Source organism: Gorilla gorilla, chromosome 2 (genome assembly GCF_029281585.2).
Source record: "Gorilla gorilla gorilla isolate KB3781 chromosome 2, NHGRI_mGorGor1-v2.1_pri, whole genome shotgun sequence".
Lineage (NCBI taxonomy): Eukaryota > Metazoa > Chordata > Mammalia > Primates > Hominidae > Gorilla > Gorilla gorilla.
In genome coordinates, this window is record NC_086017.1 from 47,677,780 (window position 1) to 47,695,398 (window position 17,619).

General features: G+C 42.5%; 1 protein-coding gene and 1 pseudogene across 1 annotated transcript in view; one reads left to right on the forward strand and one right to left on the reverse strand.

The window, feature by feature from the left end:
• The window catches only part of ITGA9 (integrin subunit alpha 9), a 371,697-nt gene that overhangs the window by 323,115 nt on the left and 30,963 nt on the right, over window positions 1–17,619 (forward strand). The window contains exons 24-26 of the mRNA XM_004033838.5: window positions 2,482–2,607; window positions 4,988–5,107; window positions 10,093–10,194. Of these exons, the coding sequence (XP_004033886.5) occupies window positions 2,482–2,607; window positions 4,988–5,107; window positions 10,093–10,194 (348 nt within the window). The remainder of the gene's footprint in view (window positions 1–2,481; window positions 2,608–4,987; window positions 5,108–10,092; window positions 10,195–17,619) is intronic.
• LOC101138778 (NADH dehydrogenase [ubiquinone] 1 alpha subcomplex assembly factor 4-like) lies at window positions 11,780–15,519 on the reverse strand (annotated as a pseudogene).

Here is a 17,619-nt window from a genome sequence, read left to right on the forward strand (position 1 = left end):
CAAAGATAAAATAGAGATCAATGTAGCAAATTTTGGTGGTCTTGTTTTATAATTCACTATTAATATATTAGCATTGTTAGCTTTAGTTTATTTGTGTAGCAAAAACTGACAAATAGAATCTAATTAAACTGAAGAGCTTCTACACAGCAAAAGAGACTATCAACAGAGTCAACAGACAACCTACAGAATGGAAGAAAATATTTGCAAACCATGCATCTGACGAAGGTCTGATATCTATCATCTATAAGGGACTTAAATTTGCAAGAATAAAACAACTCCATTAAAAGGAGGGCAAAGGACATGAACAGACACTTTTCTAAAGAAGACATACCTGCAGACAACAAGCATGTGAAAAACTCAGTATCACTGGTCATTACAGAAATGCAAATCAAAACCACAGTGAGATACCATCTCATACCAGTCAGAATGGCTATTATTAAAAAGTCAAAAATTGGCCTGGTGCGGTGGCTCATGCTTGTAATCCCAGCACTTTGGGAGGCCAAGGCGGGCGGATCATGAGGTCAGGAGATGGAGACCATCCTGGCTAACACGGTGAAACCCCACATCTACTAAAAATACAAAAAAAAAATTAGCCGGGCATGGTGGCAGGTGCCTGTTGTCCCAGCTACTCGGGAGGCTGAGGCAGGAGAATGGCTTGAACCCAGGAGGCAGAGCTTGCAGTGAGCCAAGATCACGCCACTGCACTCCAGCCTGGGCAACAGTGAGAGACTCCATCTCAAAAAAAAAAAAAAAAAAAAAAAGCAAAAGTCAAAAATCAACAGATGATGGAGAGGTTTTGGAGGAAAGAGAATGCTTATACACTGTTGGTGGGAGTATAAATGTGCTCAACCATTGTGGAAAGCAGTGTGGCTATTCCTCAAAGAGCTAAAAGCAGAACTGCCAATTAACCCAGCATCCCATTACTGGGTATATATATACCCAAATGAATCTAAACCATTCTACCGTAAAGACACATGCACATGAATGTTCATTGCAGCACTGTTCACAATAGCAAAGACATGGAATCAACCTAAATACCCATCAAAGACAGACTGGATAAAGAAAATGTTGTACAGATATAGCATGGAATACTATGCAGCCATAAAAAAGAATGAGATCATGCCCTTTGCAGGAACATGGATGGAGCTGGAGGCCATTATCCTTAGCAAACTAACACAGGAACAGAAAACCAAATATCGCATGATCTCAATGATAAGTGGGAGCTGAATTATGAGAACTCATGAACACAAAGAAGGGAACAACAGACACTGGAGTCTACTTGAGAATGGAGGTTGGAAGGAGGGAGAGGAGTAGAAAAAATAACTATTGGGTACTAGGCTTAGTACCTGGGTGATGAAATAATCTGTACCAAAAACCTCCATGACACAAGTTTACCTATATAACACACCTGCACATGTACTCCCAAACATAAAATAAAAGTTAAAAAAAAAAAAACAGCAAAAAAAGTTTTTGTTCCCTACCATGAATAAAAAGTTGAAACATTCTTGAACAACTATATTTTACTCAAGGGCATTATAGACAGGGCAATTTAACAGATGCCTGTGGTTAGCCATGGGATTGTAAGCACAATTCTAAATTATGAATTACTAATTATTAATTTTCTGGTTTAACCTCACATCCTGTCCAGCCTTCAGCTACAACCAGTGTGATACGGTGATATATAAAGAAGACTTCATTTTTTCCAACAGTTCCTCAATTTAAACATCAAAAAGAGTGCTGTTCTTAAGGAAATCATCAAGAAAGACTAAGCACCATTGTTTTGTTTCTGATGTTGCTGTCACTCAGCACCGTTGCCATTGCTGTCAGAAGCAAAATCAAATCACTCACCAAGAGCTCGGCAAGCATGCAGGTCCCCATCTGGCTCAGGGCAGAGACTGGTCAGTTATTTTTTTGGTAGCAAAACTCTGGCTTTAGAGTTGGACCATGAGCAGTCCTGCTTGCTGCTCATTCCCTTTCTCTAGAAGGACCCCTAAGGAGTTTTACAGCACCCTGGGGGCTTTCTAGAATGGTTGAAAACCTCTGGCAGCAGATCATCCATCAGGCTTGGTCCCAAGTTCCAGACCTGGGTTCTTGACTCCATGACTGTTGGCCAGTGACCTAAGTTCAGTCTCATTTTCCTCATTCAGCCAAGAATTGCTTGTAAGGATGCTTTCAAAACCATGGAGTATAAGGCTTATTTTACTCCTGAAGTCTTCCTATTTCCTAGTCACATCTCATTTGCATGTTATATGCCATCTCATCAATTATTGGGGGACCTAAGATCCACATTTTCTATTATTTGGCCCCGTTGATGCTACAACTTCTGCCTTTCAGCTTTTCAGCCATTGTTCTCCACTTCAAAATGGACAAGGAGGAAAGGTGAATTGGGGTTCTACCACTCCTGCCTCTACAATAAGAGGCTCCAGCAGCATCATTCATTCTTGAGAATGACTCCTCTGACAGGCCTCTTTTCATTTGCAGGTGGGCCAAGAGAAGGGAAACTGCTCTTTCCAGAAAAACCCAACTCCCTGCATCATCCCTCAAGAACAAGAAAATATCTTCCACACAATATTTGCTTTTTTCACAAAGTCTGGAAGAAAAGTCGTGGTAAGGATTTGTTTAGTGGTTGGGGTAACACGGGTGGTCCTCACTCGGAAGACACCAGTTTTCTATTTGATATTTATTATTTCCTAAATCTGGTTTTAATCAATTGACTTATAAAGGCACAGACTGTGGTCAACTCCTAATTTTCAGTCTGAGGTTTCAATCAAAATGTTAAATATACATTCCAAATCCTATTACCTGGAAAAGGGATAAATCTTTGCAACCCACCAAGCACAAAGTAAAATGTTTCTTCCACTAGAATGAGTCTGAACAAGAGTGATTATTCTTGTGCAAACATTTTGGGAAACTGTTTGATAATATCTACTAAAACAAAACATGTGTATCCTATGACACAGCCATTCTACTCTTGAGTATATCCCCAAGAAAAATGAGTACTTGTGCTCCCCAGAAAAGACATGAAAAAGAATGCTCACAGAAATGTTAAAATAGCTGAAAGCTGAGAACAGTGCAGATATCCATCAATAGGAGAATAAGTAAGCAATTGTGGTATATCCATACACTGGAATATTACACAGTAATGAAAAATAACAAACTACTGCTAATGAATGAATCTCACAGACAGAATATATTGAGTGGAAGAAGATAGAGACAAAAGCCACATATTGTAATATTTCACTTATACAAAGTTCAGAAATAGCAAAAACTAATCATGATGACAGAGGTCAAGAAAGTGGTTACTTTCAGAGGAATATGGATGGGATGGGGCATGAGGGAGCCTGCTTAGATGCTGGAAATGTCCTACATCCTAATCAGGGTGGTGTCCTCCAGGTATAAACACATGTAAAAATTTTTAAAGACAGGCCGGGCACGGTGGCTCATGCCTGTAATACCAGCACTTAGGGAGGCTGAGGGGGTGGATAACCTGAGGTCAGGAGTTTGAGACCAGCCTGGCCAACATGCTGAAACCCTGTATCTACTAAAAAGACAAAAATTAGCTGGATGTGGTAGTGGGCGCCTGTAATCCCAGCTACTTGGGAGGCTGAGGCAGGAGAATCGGTTGAATCAGGGAGGCAGAGGTTGCAGTGAGCCAAGATCGTGCCGCTGTACTCCAGCCTGGGCGACAGAGCAAGACTCTGTCTCAAAAAAAAAAAAAATTATAAAGACATACACTTCAGATTTGTTCTATTTACTATATTTGTTACACCTCCATTTTTAAAAAGTGCAGGTATTGAAGATGGAATGACAATGCTTTTCCAAAGCCTCCTTTTTTTATCTTTGGTTACGTTTCTCTAGGCTCCTTATTTCAGCCCTGGCACATCTCACCTTTATCGTTTCCTTTCTCATTCTTTTCTCCTGTTGGAGAAGGATGACTGTTTGCCACTTGAAAGGTTGGGTTTTTTGTTTGTTTTTTTTTTTTTACTTACATAGTGAGGGTGATATTGTTGAAAGCCCTTAGACTTGTTAGATGTAGTGATACCTAGTGATTTTGTAGTTAACGACTCTGTCTGGCTGAAAATTTTGCCGTATAGATGAAACATCATCAAGGTATGTATATGCATTTTGGAACCTATCATATAAAAAAGAAAACTTTTGTAACTTAAATTTGGGATTTATGTTTTTGGTTTTTTGTTTGTTTGTTTGTTTTGAGATGGAGTCTTGCTCTGTCGCCCAGGGTGGAGTGCAGTGGCATGATCGCGGCTCACTGCAGCTTCTGCCTCTCGGGTTCATGCAGTTCTCCTGCCTCAGCCTCCCCAGTAGCTGGGACTACAGGCAGCCACCACTATGCCTGGATAACTTCTGTATTTTTTGTAGAGACAGGGTTTCACCATGTTGGCCAAACTGGTCTTGAACTCCTAATCTCAGGTGACCCCCCTATCTCAGCCTTCCAAAGTGCTGGGATTACAGGCGTGAGCCACTGCGCCCAGCCGAGATTTACGTCTCTATTGTAACTTTTGTGTTTCCTTGAGGAAGAGTCACATGACTTCTTAGCCCTCTTATTTACCCTACCTAATAAATAGGCATGAAAGTATATTTGCCACTACACAGGTGGAAGTCACATAATGTAGGAAACGTATCTGTGTTCAAAACTCATAAGAATGCTTTCAGAATGCAAAATTTAAGTTTGTGGGTTTAAAAAAAACAATTATTTCTCTTTGTGAATTCATCCAATTCATGGTAGGATAAACTAGTGAGCTGTTTTCTCCCAGTTGCTTGACTTAAAGGCATGCTCTGGTTCCCACCGGGTGGGAAATCCCTTGAATGCCCTCTGGTGGCGAGAAAGAACGATTGCATATTCTTGTGGATTTCTTCTGCCTGGAATTGCCTTAGTCACCAAGTTCATGGAGCCCACTACTCTGTAAATTGTTGTGGATTTGTCTTTGTTCTTAATTCCATTGGAAATTTTTCTGACTTTTCTTCTCAGGACTGTGAAAAACCAGGAATTTCTTGCCTAACAGCACACTGTAACTTTAGTGCTCTTGCTAAAGAAGAAAGTCGTACTATAGACATTTACATGCTGCTGAACACAGAAATACTGAAAAAGGTAAGCCCTAATGAACCGCACTTGTGGATGCATTTAGAAGCATTTGAATTGTTGACATCTGATTTTGGGTAAAAAAAGGAAAAAGGAAAGCATTTGAATTGGTGTCCTCATGACAATCTGGCTGCCCCCCTTTTGGCTGTCTACAAGAGACTGTTTTTATTTTTATGTATTTAGGGGGTACAAGTGCAGACTTCTTATATGAATATATTGTATCGTGATGAAATCTGGGCTTTTAGTGTACCCATCACCTGAATAGTGAACGTGGTACCCAATAGGTAACTTTTCAACCCTCACCCCCCTCCCACATTTTGGAGTCTCCAATGTCTGTTAATTCCACTCTTTATGCCTATGGGTACCCATTACTTAGCTCCCACTTATAAGTGAGAACATGCAGTAGTTGACTACTTATGAGTTATTTCACTTAGGGTAATGGACGTCATTTCCATCCATGTTGCTGCAAAAGACATAATTTAATTCTTTTTTATGGGTGAGTAATACTCCATGGTGTGTGTGTGTGTGTGTGTGTATATATATATATATATGTATATATATACACCACATTTTCTATAACCAGTCATCCATTCATGGACACTTAAGTTGATTCCCTATCTTTGCTATTGTGAATAGTGGTGCAATAAACTTACCAGTGCAGGTATATTTTTTATACAATACTTCTTTCCCTTTGGGTATATACCCATTAGTGTGATTGCTGGATGGAATGGCAGTTCTATTTTTAGTTCTTTGAGAAATCTCGATACTGCTTTTTTGATTGTACTAATTTATCTTCCCATCAACAGTGTATAAGTGTTCCCTTTTCTTTGCATCCTCACCAACATCTGTTGTTGTAGTTGTTGTTGTTGAACTGTTTAGTAATAGTCTGGCTGCCCCTTTTGAAACTTTTCCAGCAAGTGCCATTGGTAATTTTGCTGGTAGATAATGCCAGGCTAAAATGCCAGACCCTTGCTACTCAAAGTGTGGTCCGAGGACCAGCAGCATCAGCATCACCTGAGAGTTTGTTAGAAATGCAGAATCCTGGGCTCCACCCCAGACTTAATAAATCAGCATCTTCATTTTTACCACATTCCCCAGGGATTTTGTTTGGCCATTTAAGTTTCTCATGCTTTAGCTTGCATCAGAATCACCTGGAGATCTTGTTCAAACACAGATTCCTTTGGGGTGGAGTCTGAGGCTCTCCAGTTGCCACAAGCACCCAGGTGATGCCAGTCCTGCAGGTCTAGGGACCTTGCTTTGGAGGAAGTTTGGCTAACCTTTTCTGTAAAGGGCCAGTGGTAAATATTTCAGGCTTTGCAGGCCCTACAGTCTCTTGCAACTGTTCAACTCTGCCATTGTATTGTGAAAGCAGCCGTAGACAGCACTCAAATAAATGGGCATGGCTGTGATCCAGTAAAACTTTATAAAAACAGGCAGAGGGCCAGATTTGACCCATGAGTCCTAGTTTAAATGACAGTTTGTTTTGGTCCAACTTTTGAACCTCAGGTCACTTTGCTATTATGAGTTTATCACAGGTGGTTCATTAAAAAAACACCTCAATCAGTGCATCGGTGGCTCTTGAAGAATCATACAAATTTCCTATGATTTATTTTAAGATGAGAGCTGCTGAGAGGCCACTTCCAACAAGATGCTGTAAAAATAATTACATGTGAAGATAAAACTAAATATGCATGTTAGCCTCAGAGATTCCAATTATTTTTCTTTAGAAAGACTAAATGTGTTAATCTGTACAAACCTATCCGCGTGTGAATGAATAGCCTTAGAAAAGTCATTCTGTGGTTATTTTTAAATAGGCACAGAGGTAACACACTGACCTGAGAGGATGCAGGCATCAGGAGATGTTTTTCCATTTTCAGTCTGTAGCCGTTACAGCCCTCACACACCTGAAGAGAGCTGTGCATAGTTCTGGTTTCTCTGGTTTGCTCTGAAGGGAAACTGGTTTGGGGCAAGTTGGACTCACACTGCAGTGCTTTCTTCTCCCTTTGTACCTCTCCCTTTATAAAGGACAGTGTTGGAGGAGGACCAGGCCTGACTTAGAGCACCACTGGCCATCCTCTGATTCCATAAGGGAGGCTGGAAAACCCCACGTCTGGAGAAGTACCTTCCTGAAATGTGTCCCCAGGCCAGGCTGGAGGACTATGCCTCTGCATATGTACCTGTCCTGTTTGTATTCTTCAAAAATGGTGCTGCAGACAGTTTTATTGCCTGTGCCATACTTGCCACTGTCCATAGAGCCCTGGTGACAGCACTGGTGGCTGTAAGCCACTCTGATGTTTCCTTTATCCTCAACCCAGATGGCTGCTGCTTGCACTTCAGTTATTTGCACTTAATCAGGCACAGCTCTGCAGCCTGGTTCTTCTGCATTTCTATCCCGGCAGCCAGTGGTGACCCATTGCCAAGGAACATGTCCCAGTGACTACTGTCCCCATGGGCCAGCCAGGCCAGTAGAGCCGCAGGCAAGAGAGCTGAAAGCTGTAGGGTGTCATATGAAGCCTTCAAGGCTCATTCTCCATGTGCCCTTTCAGCAGAAACCAGGAGCACTTCCAGGTGCAGAGAAAAGCTTAGAACAAAGTTGACCTGGAAGCCAGATGGGGCCCCAGCTGCTCCCAGAGCTTCAGTTGCCCTGAAGCCAGCTACAGCCTCCCTTGGGGAGTGGAGCCCACATGGCTCCAGGCCTCCCGAAGGATGTGGAGCAGCGCCAGCCTTGTGGTTTGCCTGGGCCTACAGTCATGTTTATTTTCCTTTTGACCTCAAGATCTGGCCCCAGACAAGGGAATTTGAGGTTTTACTGTTTTGACCTTAACAAGTTTTCATTTGAAATGTAGGATCTGATTTTTAAAATCACTGTAGGAGCCGGGCGCAGTGGCTCATGCCTGTAATCCCAGCACTTTGGGAGGCTGAGGTGGGCATATCACAAGGTCAGGAATTCAAGACCAGCCTGGCCAACATGGTGAAACCCCATCTCTACTAAAAAATACAAAAATTAGCCTGGCGTGGTGGTGGGCACCTGTAGTCTCAGCTACTCGGGAGGCTGAGGCAGAAGAATCGCTTGAACCTGGGAGGTGGAGGTTGCAGTGAGCCAAGATCGTGCCATTGCACTCCAGCCTGGGCAACAGAGCGAGACTGTCTCAAAAAAAAAAAAAAAAATCACCGTAGGATTCAGATTTTTTTGGAAGTATTCTTCTTTCAGTCTGTAAGGCTTTTCTCACTGATTCTACAACCATGGGGGCCCATTCTGTGCCAGACTCCTCGTCTGCTTGGCCCGTAACGTTGGCAATTATCATCATCATTATCGTTATTAATATCTAAGTTTATTTTTATTTATTTTTATGTTTTTATTTTAAAAAATATTTTTAGAGACAGGATCTTGCCCTGTCACCCAGATGGGAGTACAGTCGCGCAATCATAGGTCACTGCAGCCTCAAACTCCTGGGCTCAAGTGATCTTCCTGCCTCAGCTAGTCCTCAGCTAGGACTGCAGGCACATGCTACCATGACAGGTGAATTTTTTTAAAATCTTTTGTAGAGATAGGATGTTTCCCCAGGCTGGACTTGACCTCCTAGCCTCAAGTGATCCTCCCACTTCAGTCTCTCAAAGTGCTGGGATTACAGGCCTTAACCATCGTGTCTGGCCCAAGATTATTATTATTATTCGAGATTGAAAATACAGCATATCCTGATACATAAAACCCCAACTTTATAAAACTGTTAAATTGGTAAAAGATTATTTGTTGCTTAAAATTATTTCTTGCTTAAAGTGAGTTAACTGGAGTAACTCTTTTGAATGACAAGCTTCCCAAAAGCATTTAAAATGTGTCTTATGGTTGTTTTAAGAAAAGAATGATAATTGGTGCATAACTCCCAAGTCACATATACAGACTGGGGTCCCTGTGTGCCCCAGGTAGGTCTTTGTGGTTTCTTTGGCAGAGATGAGCAAAGGGTACCCTTGGAACTGTTTTCTGTGGAGTCCTCTACCTTCCTATTTCTTTGAGGGTTTAACCAAAGGTGGCATTTGAGTGTAAGCTCCTTGCATGACAGGCAAGCTGGGTAGATGTAGGTGGGGACACCACAAGACACCTTGCCTGTGGAGCCCCTCCTGCCCCACAGGTAGAATGTTGAATGCACTAGTTCTCTGCTATCTGTTTCCACGACAGAAGCCAGGCTGCCCTTCTGCTCCACAATCAACCTGTACCACTGGCTTGAGGTTCTGGCTTCTCCCCAGACCACAGTTTTTCCAGTCCCTGTCTTCTTCCAAATTCTTTCTCCATCCCTGCTTTGGCGCCATTTTCTGGTTATCTGGATCAGTGTCTTTGAATCTGAGCCCACAGGAAGACCTCTGCCTGCCTCTGGCTGGGGGGTGATTCCAGAGTCTTAGCTGTGCTCCCTTATACCCCTGCCCCTTTCTCCTTAATTCATAAGCCAGATATTTACCCCTTCCCCATCTCTCCATCAGGCATCCTCTTTCAATGTTTAATGGTTTTGATTCCAAAATGACTTCATTTAAGAGCAAAGAAAGAGTTAAAAGCAACTCATATGAAGGGTTTGAGGGTTGTGGTCAAGGCAGGAAGATGCCTATAAAATGTAGATCAGATGCCTTCTGTGGAATGCCAGGCCTAGATTTGCTCTACACAATTAAACAGCTTTATTTATCCTCAACTCTTTGTGAACATGTCAATATCAGTATCCAAATATCTGGCTCTAACTGCTTGGAAACCACAGCACACAGCTTGCGTGTGTTGATTACTGGCAAACTCCATCATTTCCCACCATCCACCATGATCTGCAAAGAATCCTCAAGAGAGACCCTAGTCTGTGTTTATGTGGGTGCCTGGGATGGAGAGGTATCTAGTTCAATGATAAAATTTTTGTCTGGGCTACATGGAATCATGGAATTTCAGTTCTGCCCAGTCCCTCTCAAGGCCCAGCCATTATCATAGAAAAATCTTCAAGTAAGTTGTGTTGTTTCTTCCACAGGACAGTTCGTCTGTCATCCAGTTCATGTCCCGTGCCAAGGTGAAGGTGGATCCTGCCCTAAGGGTGGTGGAAATAGCTCATGGGAACCCAGAAGAGGTGACGGTGAGTCAGCCACCCCAGGACAGCCCTCCTCAGAGGGCAAGGGAAGCTGGGTGACTTGGAGACCTGGAGCTGGAATTTGAGGGTCAAGACAGTCTCTGAGCCAAGATGTTGGGTTTGTGGCAGACCCAAGACTATGCCTGCCTTGGCTTCCAGGCCCCCCTGGAGAACTTCTGTGGTTCGTTCTTGTGATAGCATTGTCCTTTAGGATGCCATCATTATGTGAATGTTTCCTGCTATGATTGTCCGAAGGGAAAATGGTCTGGAAGTACCCCCATGTCAGCAGAGTTGGATTTCCACTGTGGAGCCAGGACTATTTATATCTTTCTTAGACCTTTCCTAAGACAGACCACATCTGCCTTACCCGTCACATTACTCCATGGGTAAATACTGTGTTTTGGTTTGGTTTGGTTTGGTTTTTAAGAGACAGGGTCTCACTCTGTCACCCAGGCTGGTGTGCAGTCATAACTCCTTGTAGCCTTGAATACCTGGCCTCAAGGGATCCTCTCACCTTAGCCTCCAGAGTAGCTAGGACTACAGGCACACTACCATGCCTAATTTTTAAATTTTTAAAAATTTTTTTGTCAGGATAGGGTTCCATGATGTTGCTCAGGCTGGTCTCAAACTCCTGGCTTCAAGCGATCCTCCTGCCTCAGCCTCCCAAAACACTGAGATTACAGGCAAACACTGGGTGTTTTAAAAACAAGTTGTTTGAATGACTTAAAGAGATTACATCCAAATTGCCAAGACCTAGTAACTGCTCTTTAACTATTTACCACCCCCTTCTCCTCCATAAAGTGCAGTTGGCACCAAGGCCTCAGAGACACGGGAGGGTGTGGCAAACCACGAGGCTGAGAGTGGAGGTGTGGGAGAGGCTGGAGGGAAGCTATGGCCTTGGAATTTTATTGCCTTTTATTGTTGTTCTTGCAGGAGCAGGGGGGTTGAGGGGGGTTCATCCTGTATTTGACGCCCACAGTCAGATCCCAGGGGAGTAGAGGAGGAGACAGCAGCCGATGCACTTCTTTTGCCAGTGAGCTGTGCAATGATGCTACCTGTCTGCGTCCCCTTCTGTGGAATTTACCCTCTCTTAGAACAGTCAGTGTTGCTGTGACACATTTACAAAAGTGATAAGTTTATAATGATTATGTGCTTAGAAACTGTTGTTAACTTACTCTCTGACAACAGTGGAGACACCACATGTCAAAATGTCAGAATGGGGTTCAAACCAAAGACTACTCTTACAAGACCCTGGTTGGGAAAGTTTCATATAGAAAATAAATGCTGGGCAGGCGGATCACCTGAGATCAGGAGTTCAAGACCAGCCTGACCAACATGGCGAAACGCTGTCTCTACTAAAAAATATAAAAATTAGCCAGTCGTGGTGGTAGGCTCTTGTAATCCCAGCTACTTGGGAACTGAGGCAGGAGAATCACTTGAAACCCGGAGGCGGAGGTTGCAGTGAGCCAAGATCATGCCACTCCACTCCAGCCTGGGCAACGGAGTAAGACTCCGTCTCAAAAAAAAAAAAAAAAAAAAAAACCAATAATAATAATGCTTAGGACCTCAATAAAACTTCAGTCCTGTCCGTTTTTGGTGAGCAAGAGATGAGAACATCAGTGAGTCTGGGATGAAAATGAATTCCTGAATGAGTGAGGGGTTGGGCATTCCCTACTCAGTGAGGAGAATGAGTGTTCCATGCAGACTTTTATGCTCTACCCACAAGATAAGTTGTCCAAGCACTATTTTTGTTTGTTTGTTTCTTTGTTTGTTTGAGACAGGGTCTTGCTTTGTCACCCAGGCTGGAGTGCAGTGGTGCAATCATGGCTCACTGCAGCCTCCACCTGTTGGTTCAGGCCAGGCACTAATTTTAATAATAGAAACCAAATGGAATGATGCTGGGTCATTTACTACTTAGGGTCAGTTTTTCTGGCAGGTCAGATATTTGGAGTTGGTGTTTCCCTTTTCTTCTCTGCCTTCTGCCCATTTAACTGCTAATTCAGACCTCCACCTGGGAAGTGAAAAAGAAAAGTGGTTCCCTGCTCATTGTCATAGTTCTGGTTTAAAAGTTTTATGGAATGAAATACATGCCCAACATGAGAGGTTTAGAATGTTCTGGTAAACCACAGTGTTAATAAGTGGAAGCTAATGGAAATAGCTAACAGGTTTTCTACACGTGGAATCCCTTGTGTAGATGAAAAAAAAAAAAATCACTGGGCATATTGCCTTCCATTATAGGACTAGACTGTGGGATCCAGGAAAATGTTGCTTAACATCTCGTTGTTGGATTCCAAGTCATCTGTACTCCCCCAAAATACCACTTCCATTAATTACTGTTCCATTTTGAGCACTATGGTGATATTTTCATTATCAAGAGTTGTTGGGAAGAGGCTGAGAGGTTTTTTTTAGCATTCCTAAGAAAAAATTAACACACATGGGAATTCCACAATGCCCCTTCTCTCTCCTTTCCATGACTTTGCCTTTTCAGTCCATGAGCTACAATGAAGTTCTACAATCTGTTGTTCTCAATTTTCCTGGCAGGAAAAAAAAAAAATCTTTTCTGAGTAGGAAGGTTTGCCTTTTTAGAACAAACACGTTCTTCCCTGCGTGATTCTTCTGAATGCCTGGCCTTCTGTCAACTATCAGTCTGAAGGGGAATTTCCATAGAGCCTCGCCACCAAATTTAAATTAGGCAAAGTTTCAAAGATTTTAGATTAGGCACCAAATTGTTATGGCCTTGGAAGGAACAGGAAATGTACTTGCATTTGGTATGGAGTGGGGAGGAAAACAATCAGATTTTTAACCACATAACGTGTGCCCGGTGGTAAATTTAACTGATGGAGAAATCAAGCAATTTTCCTGTGATCTTTTTTAATAGGAGTTTTAAAATGCATTTTATATTGAGTAGTTATTTCATGTTTTCTTAAAAAAATTATTGTATTGAACTAAAAATAAACTAGGTAGTTTGTTCACATAACAAATCTACATTCAAAGACATGCAAACAAATTTTCCACTTAGTCCATTTTTCTGTTCTCAGCATTACTACAAATGCCTCATTCTGTCATCACGTTGAATTCTTCAGCATCTTCTATATCATTTCCGGGGCATCTCTGGGAAGTAGTGATGCCTGTCTTCCCTCAGAAGCACACTGATAACCCCAATATACCCACAATTCACACTTTTTTCCTTCTCTGAGGTATGCTGTTTTTTGGCAAAACAGAAAAAAACACACTACTAGGATATGAAAAACTTCATTCTGGGCCTGGTTAGGTCATAAACTACAGAACCTTAGGTCATATATTCTCACCGGGCGCTTGTTTCTCCACTGCAAAAAATAATTCGTATTTGCTTGGTCCTTTGTAGTACTTTACTGTTTCATTTATCTTCATGATGACCCTTAAATTTAAGTAAGGTAGTATTATGCTCATTTTATAGAAGAAATTCAATCTCAAAGAGGACAGTCTCCCAAAGATCCCACAAGCAGTAATATATTAGGCAGAGCTAAACTCACACACTCTCACTCAATATCCTAATATTGGTACATGCCATGCTAATAAGTGTGCTAAAATGGATGAAGCGGCAATTTCTCAGGTCCCTTCCAATGATCCTGTCCTCTGCTTCTACTTGATATTTTTTCTCTCTTCTCTCAGCTAGCATTAACATCCGAAACTGTATATAATCTCCACATTTCACTTAAAATGGTTTTTTAATTTAATTATTCTTTAAATTTTTCTATTTCCATGTTAAATCCAGAGAAATTGTTACTTTTTGGAAAGTTTCTACTGCTGCCTGCCTCTGAAGGCCACGGGACTTACCTGTTTGTTTGTCAAAGCAGAAATGCCCAACATTTTGTAAACACTAATTTTTTTATAACTGTAAAGATGATTATTCCATACTTAAAACCAATTCAAAATAAAATAAATCCTCAATACTTCTTATTCCCTGGGGTAGTAATTTTAATTAGATTCTATTGATTTATTATTTTCTCCTGTGTGCCTTTATTTGGGAAATACTGTTAGTCTACCTTGCTATCCAGTCTCTTTCCCTAACAAGAAAACGTCAGTCTTACGAGTCAGGAAAGCTTTTACTTTCACTATCACATATGAAGAATGAACTAAACACCTAACTTGGAAAGTAAAACTTAAATGAGGGATTCAGGACATTTCCCAAGGGGTCATCTGACCAATTTAAGAGTTGGTATGATGTGCCTAAAATAGCAAATTAACTCTTTTACTTATAATAAAGGTGCAGATGTACTGATTAGACATGCTGACATGTACATATAAAATATGCCTAAACCAAATTAAAAGAAAACAAAATATATTCCATGGCAATCTTGAAAAGTCAGGGAGCTCAATACATATTAAGAGTATGCTCTCAGCCAGGCGCGGTGGCTCACACCTGTAATCCTAGCACTTTGCGAGGCCGAGGCGGGTGGATCACAAAGTCAAGAGATCGAGACCATCCTGGCTAACATGGTGTAACCCTGTCTCTACTAAAAAATACAAAAAAAAATGAGCTGGGTGTGGTGGTGGGTGCCTGTAGTCCCAGCTACTCGGGAGGCTGAGGCAGGAGAATGGCGTGAACCCAGAAGGCGGAGCTTGCAGTGAGCTGAGATCACGCCACTGCACTCCAGCCTGGGTGACAGAGTGAGACTCCATCTCAAAAAAAAAAAAAAGACTATGCTCTCACAATGAGAGCATTAAACATCTGGTAATTAACATAATTTAATATGCCAAAAATGAGAAAATAGGATGAGGGATGAGGAGTACACATAGGAAATTTTTGTGATTTTCTTCATTTTGATTGTATTGCTTTGTTGTCTTCAGGAGGGAAGATTTTGACTTCAAAAGTAACAAAATATTTAAGAAGGGAATTCACATCTTTCTGTTCTAATTGGTATTCTTGCGCTATTTTCTCAGCAGTCCATGTTTCTGGATAAAGTTTGTGATTGTTAAGAAGTGTCAGTGCTTCTACAATGGAAATTTTGCCTTTGGGAATGCTCTTAATATTTATCATATCAAAGTGATGACCTTTCAGCAATCTGAATTCCTTTGGCTCTTGATGTGTTTCAGCAGCTTTTACCTGCGCGGAAGACACAAGATCTTTGGAATCAACATACACATCTTTTAGAAATGGCAGCAGCTTGTCATCTTTATGAGCAATCTCTCCCTTAATTTCTGGATAGAGACTAATCTGCTCTCACAGGAGGCTGTTGGTAGAGGGGTGCCTGGGAGCAGGAGAGGGCTTCATCTTGCTGATTTCCCATTCCGCTTGGTTCTCTCGGTTGAAATGCCTGATCCTGCGAGTCACTGCAGCCCCCATCTCATAACAGGATGCCCTCAGGTTTACGCCACATGTGGGAACACTGGCACAGGAAGCCTCCAGGGTGTCTGAAGCGTGCGCACATGTCCTGTGATTCTTTATATCTTTTATTTTTATGCCATGGTACAAGTTGTGCTTTACACAGCATTTGGGTGAATAACTAGAAATATGTCATAGATTCTTGAGGCTTTGCCTGGTTCACTAATGACAGGCTCCAGGGCGTTTCTCAGGGAGCGTGTTAGCATGTTTCTAGGACCAGCCACATCAGCCAGACCTGGCTCTGTACAGACCCAAACCTGAGAATGCCATGTGAGACCTGTGTGAGTGCAGAATCAAAGTGCTGGTTGTGAGGTGCCAATTACATGTTGAATTTCATCTTCAACCCAACTCTACTTACCTTTCAGGGAGTGAGTAGGGGGTGAGAGGGGAGAATGCAGAAAGTGTTGTTTGAGGCCCACAGAAACTATAAAGATGAAGAACAGGAGAAACATAGTTAATCATGCCCTGGAAAGCTGGCCTGCAGAAAGAAAAGGAATCTATCTCTGAGAAGGCCTTCAGAAAGAAAATGAGTAGGCTCCGGAGACGTTCATTTGTCTTCGTGCAGCCATAAAAAGTTATCAGGTGAGGCTGAGGGGTGAAGGCGCTTTCTCTGATCCCTGAATTGATTACTGAGGCCCACAGAAGAGGAAAGGACCCCTGAAGCCAGAAACTCCCCCAAGGCAAATCAAGACTTTATGGAATCAGCTCTGTTACTGCAAGACATCCCCTCAAACTCCCGTCTCAGTCTGTGTGAGAAGCGTGCATGAATTCTTGCTATTTTCTTGATATTTTCAAATAGCAGAATACATGATAAACTTGTAAGTCCACAGATGAGTCGCTAAGCTGCTGCCATATGGAGCATGCACCAGACTGAGGTCTTTGGTGCCAGCTGGAAAGACTGGCTCTGTCTCATTTCAGCAGAATCAGAATGGATTCAAAGGCTATCCAGTGGAAGTGCTCAGAATTGCGCTGGAAGGCTGGAGAACCAGACCAAAAATCAGAGGGATCTGGAAACCTGAGGGCTATAGGCTGCGTCCAGGCGCAGGAAGTCTGGCATGGTGTCCTGGACACTGGACACAGCTATCCCTGACTTCTCTCTACCTCGTGCTCTGGAGTCAGGCAGAAACCTTTCTATTTTCTGGAGTTGCTGAGAAGGTTCAGTGATACCAGCATGAAGCTCCTAGAAGAAGGGCTGGTGCATAGCTGCTGCTCAGGGTGGCACAGCCCCTCCACAGTCCTGCCCACATGTGAGTTGCCCCTTCACACCACTCCCTAACACTGCCCCCACCAAAGATGCAAGCCTGGTATCTCAACCAGAGAGGCATCTTTCAACATGGCAAGCAAGATTACTCCAAAAAAATGCCACTTACCATTCCTTTGGTGTACTGCTTCTAGAGGCAAAGTTTACCGCTTTTACTGTCATGAAATAGACTGTGACTTGTTATTTATCATTTATGTGACCATTTATAGTTACAATCATGTTCCATGTGACAATAGAATCTTTCCCCCCTTGAACCTCACATTATGCTGAGATGTAGGATGAAGAGGAGGGTTGTTGAAGGATCATCACCGCCCCCATCCTATGCCATCAGCAGCGGGTGGTGAGTAGTTCTTTCTCTTCACCCACCTCCCCACATGTGAGAATTAAGCTCTGACCATCAAGAATTGAGAAAACTCTCGGTATAGTTTTCCAAACACACGAGTCATATTTTCTAATGGTCATCATTTGCTTATTTGTTTGATGAATATTTATTGAGGGCTTGCTAAGAGCCAGGCACTGTGCTAGGCACTGGGGACTCGATGGGGAACAAAAGAGACATGATCCGTGCCCTCCCAGAGCTGGCCGAGGGGGCAGCAGTCAGCAAGGATGCAAACAAGAATTCTATTTCCAGTTGAGGTTAGTCCCCAGGGGGTAGCCTGCTTTAGATTGGGGGTCGAGGAATGTTTCTCGAAGGAAGCTGAGACTGGCAGATGAGAAGGAATTCGCTTGCCAAGCATGAGGAAGAGTGTCTCAGTTGGGGAGGAGAGCTGTATGGAGCCCCAAAAGGCTTGGCCTCTTCAAGGCA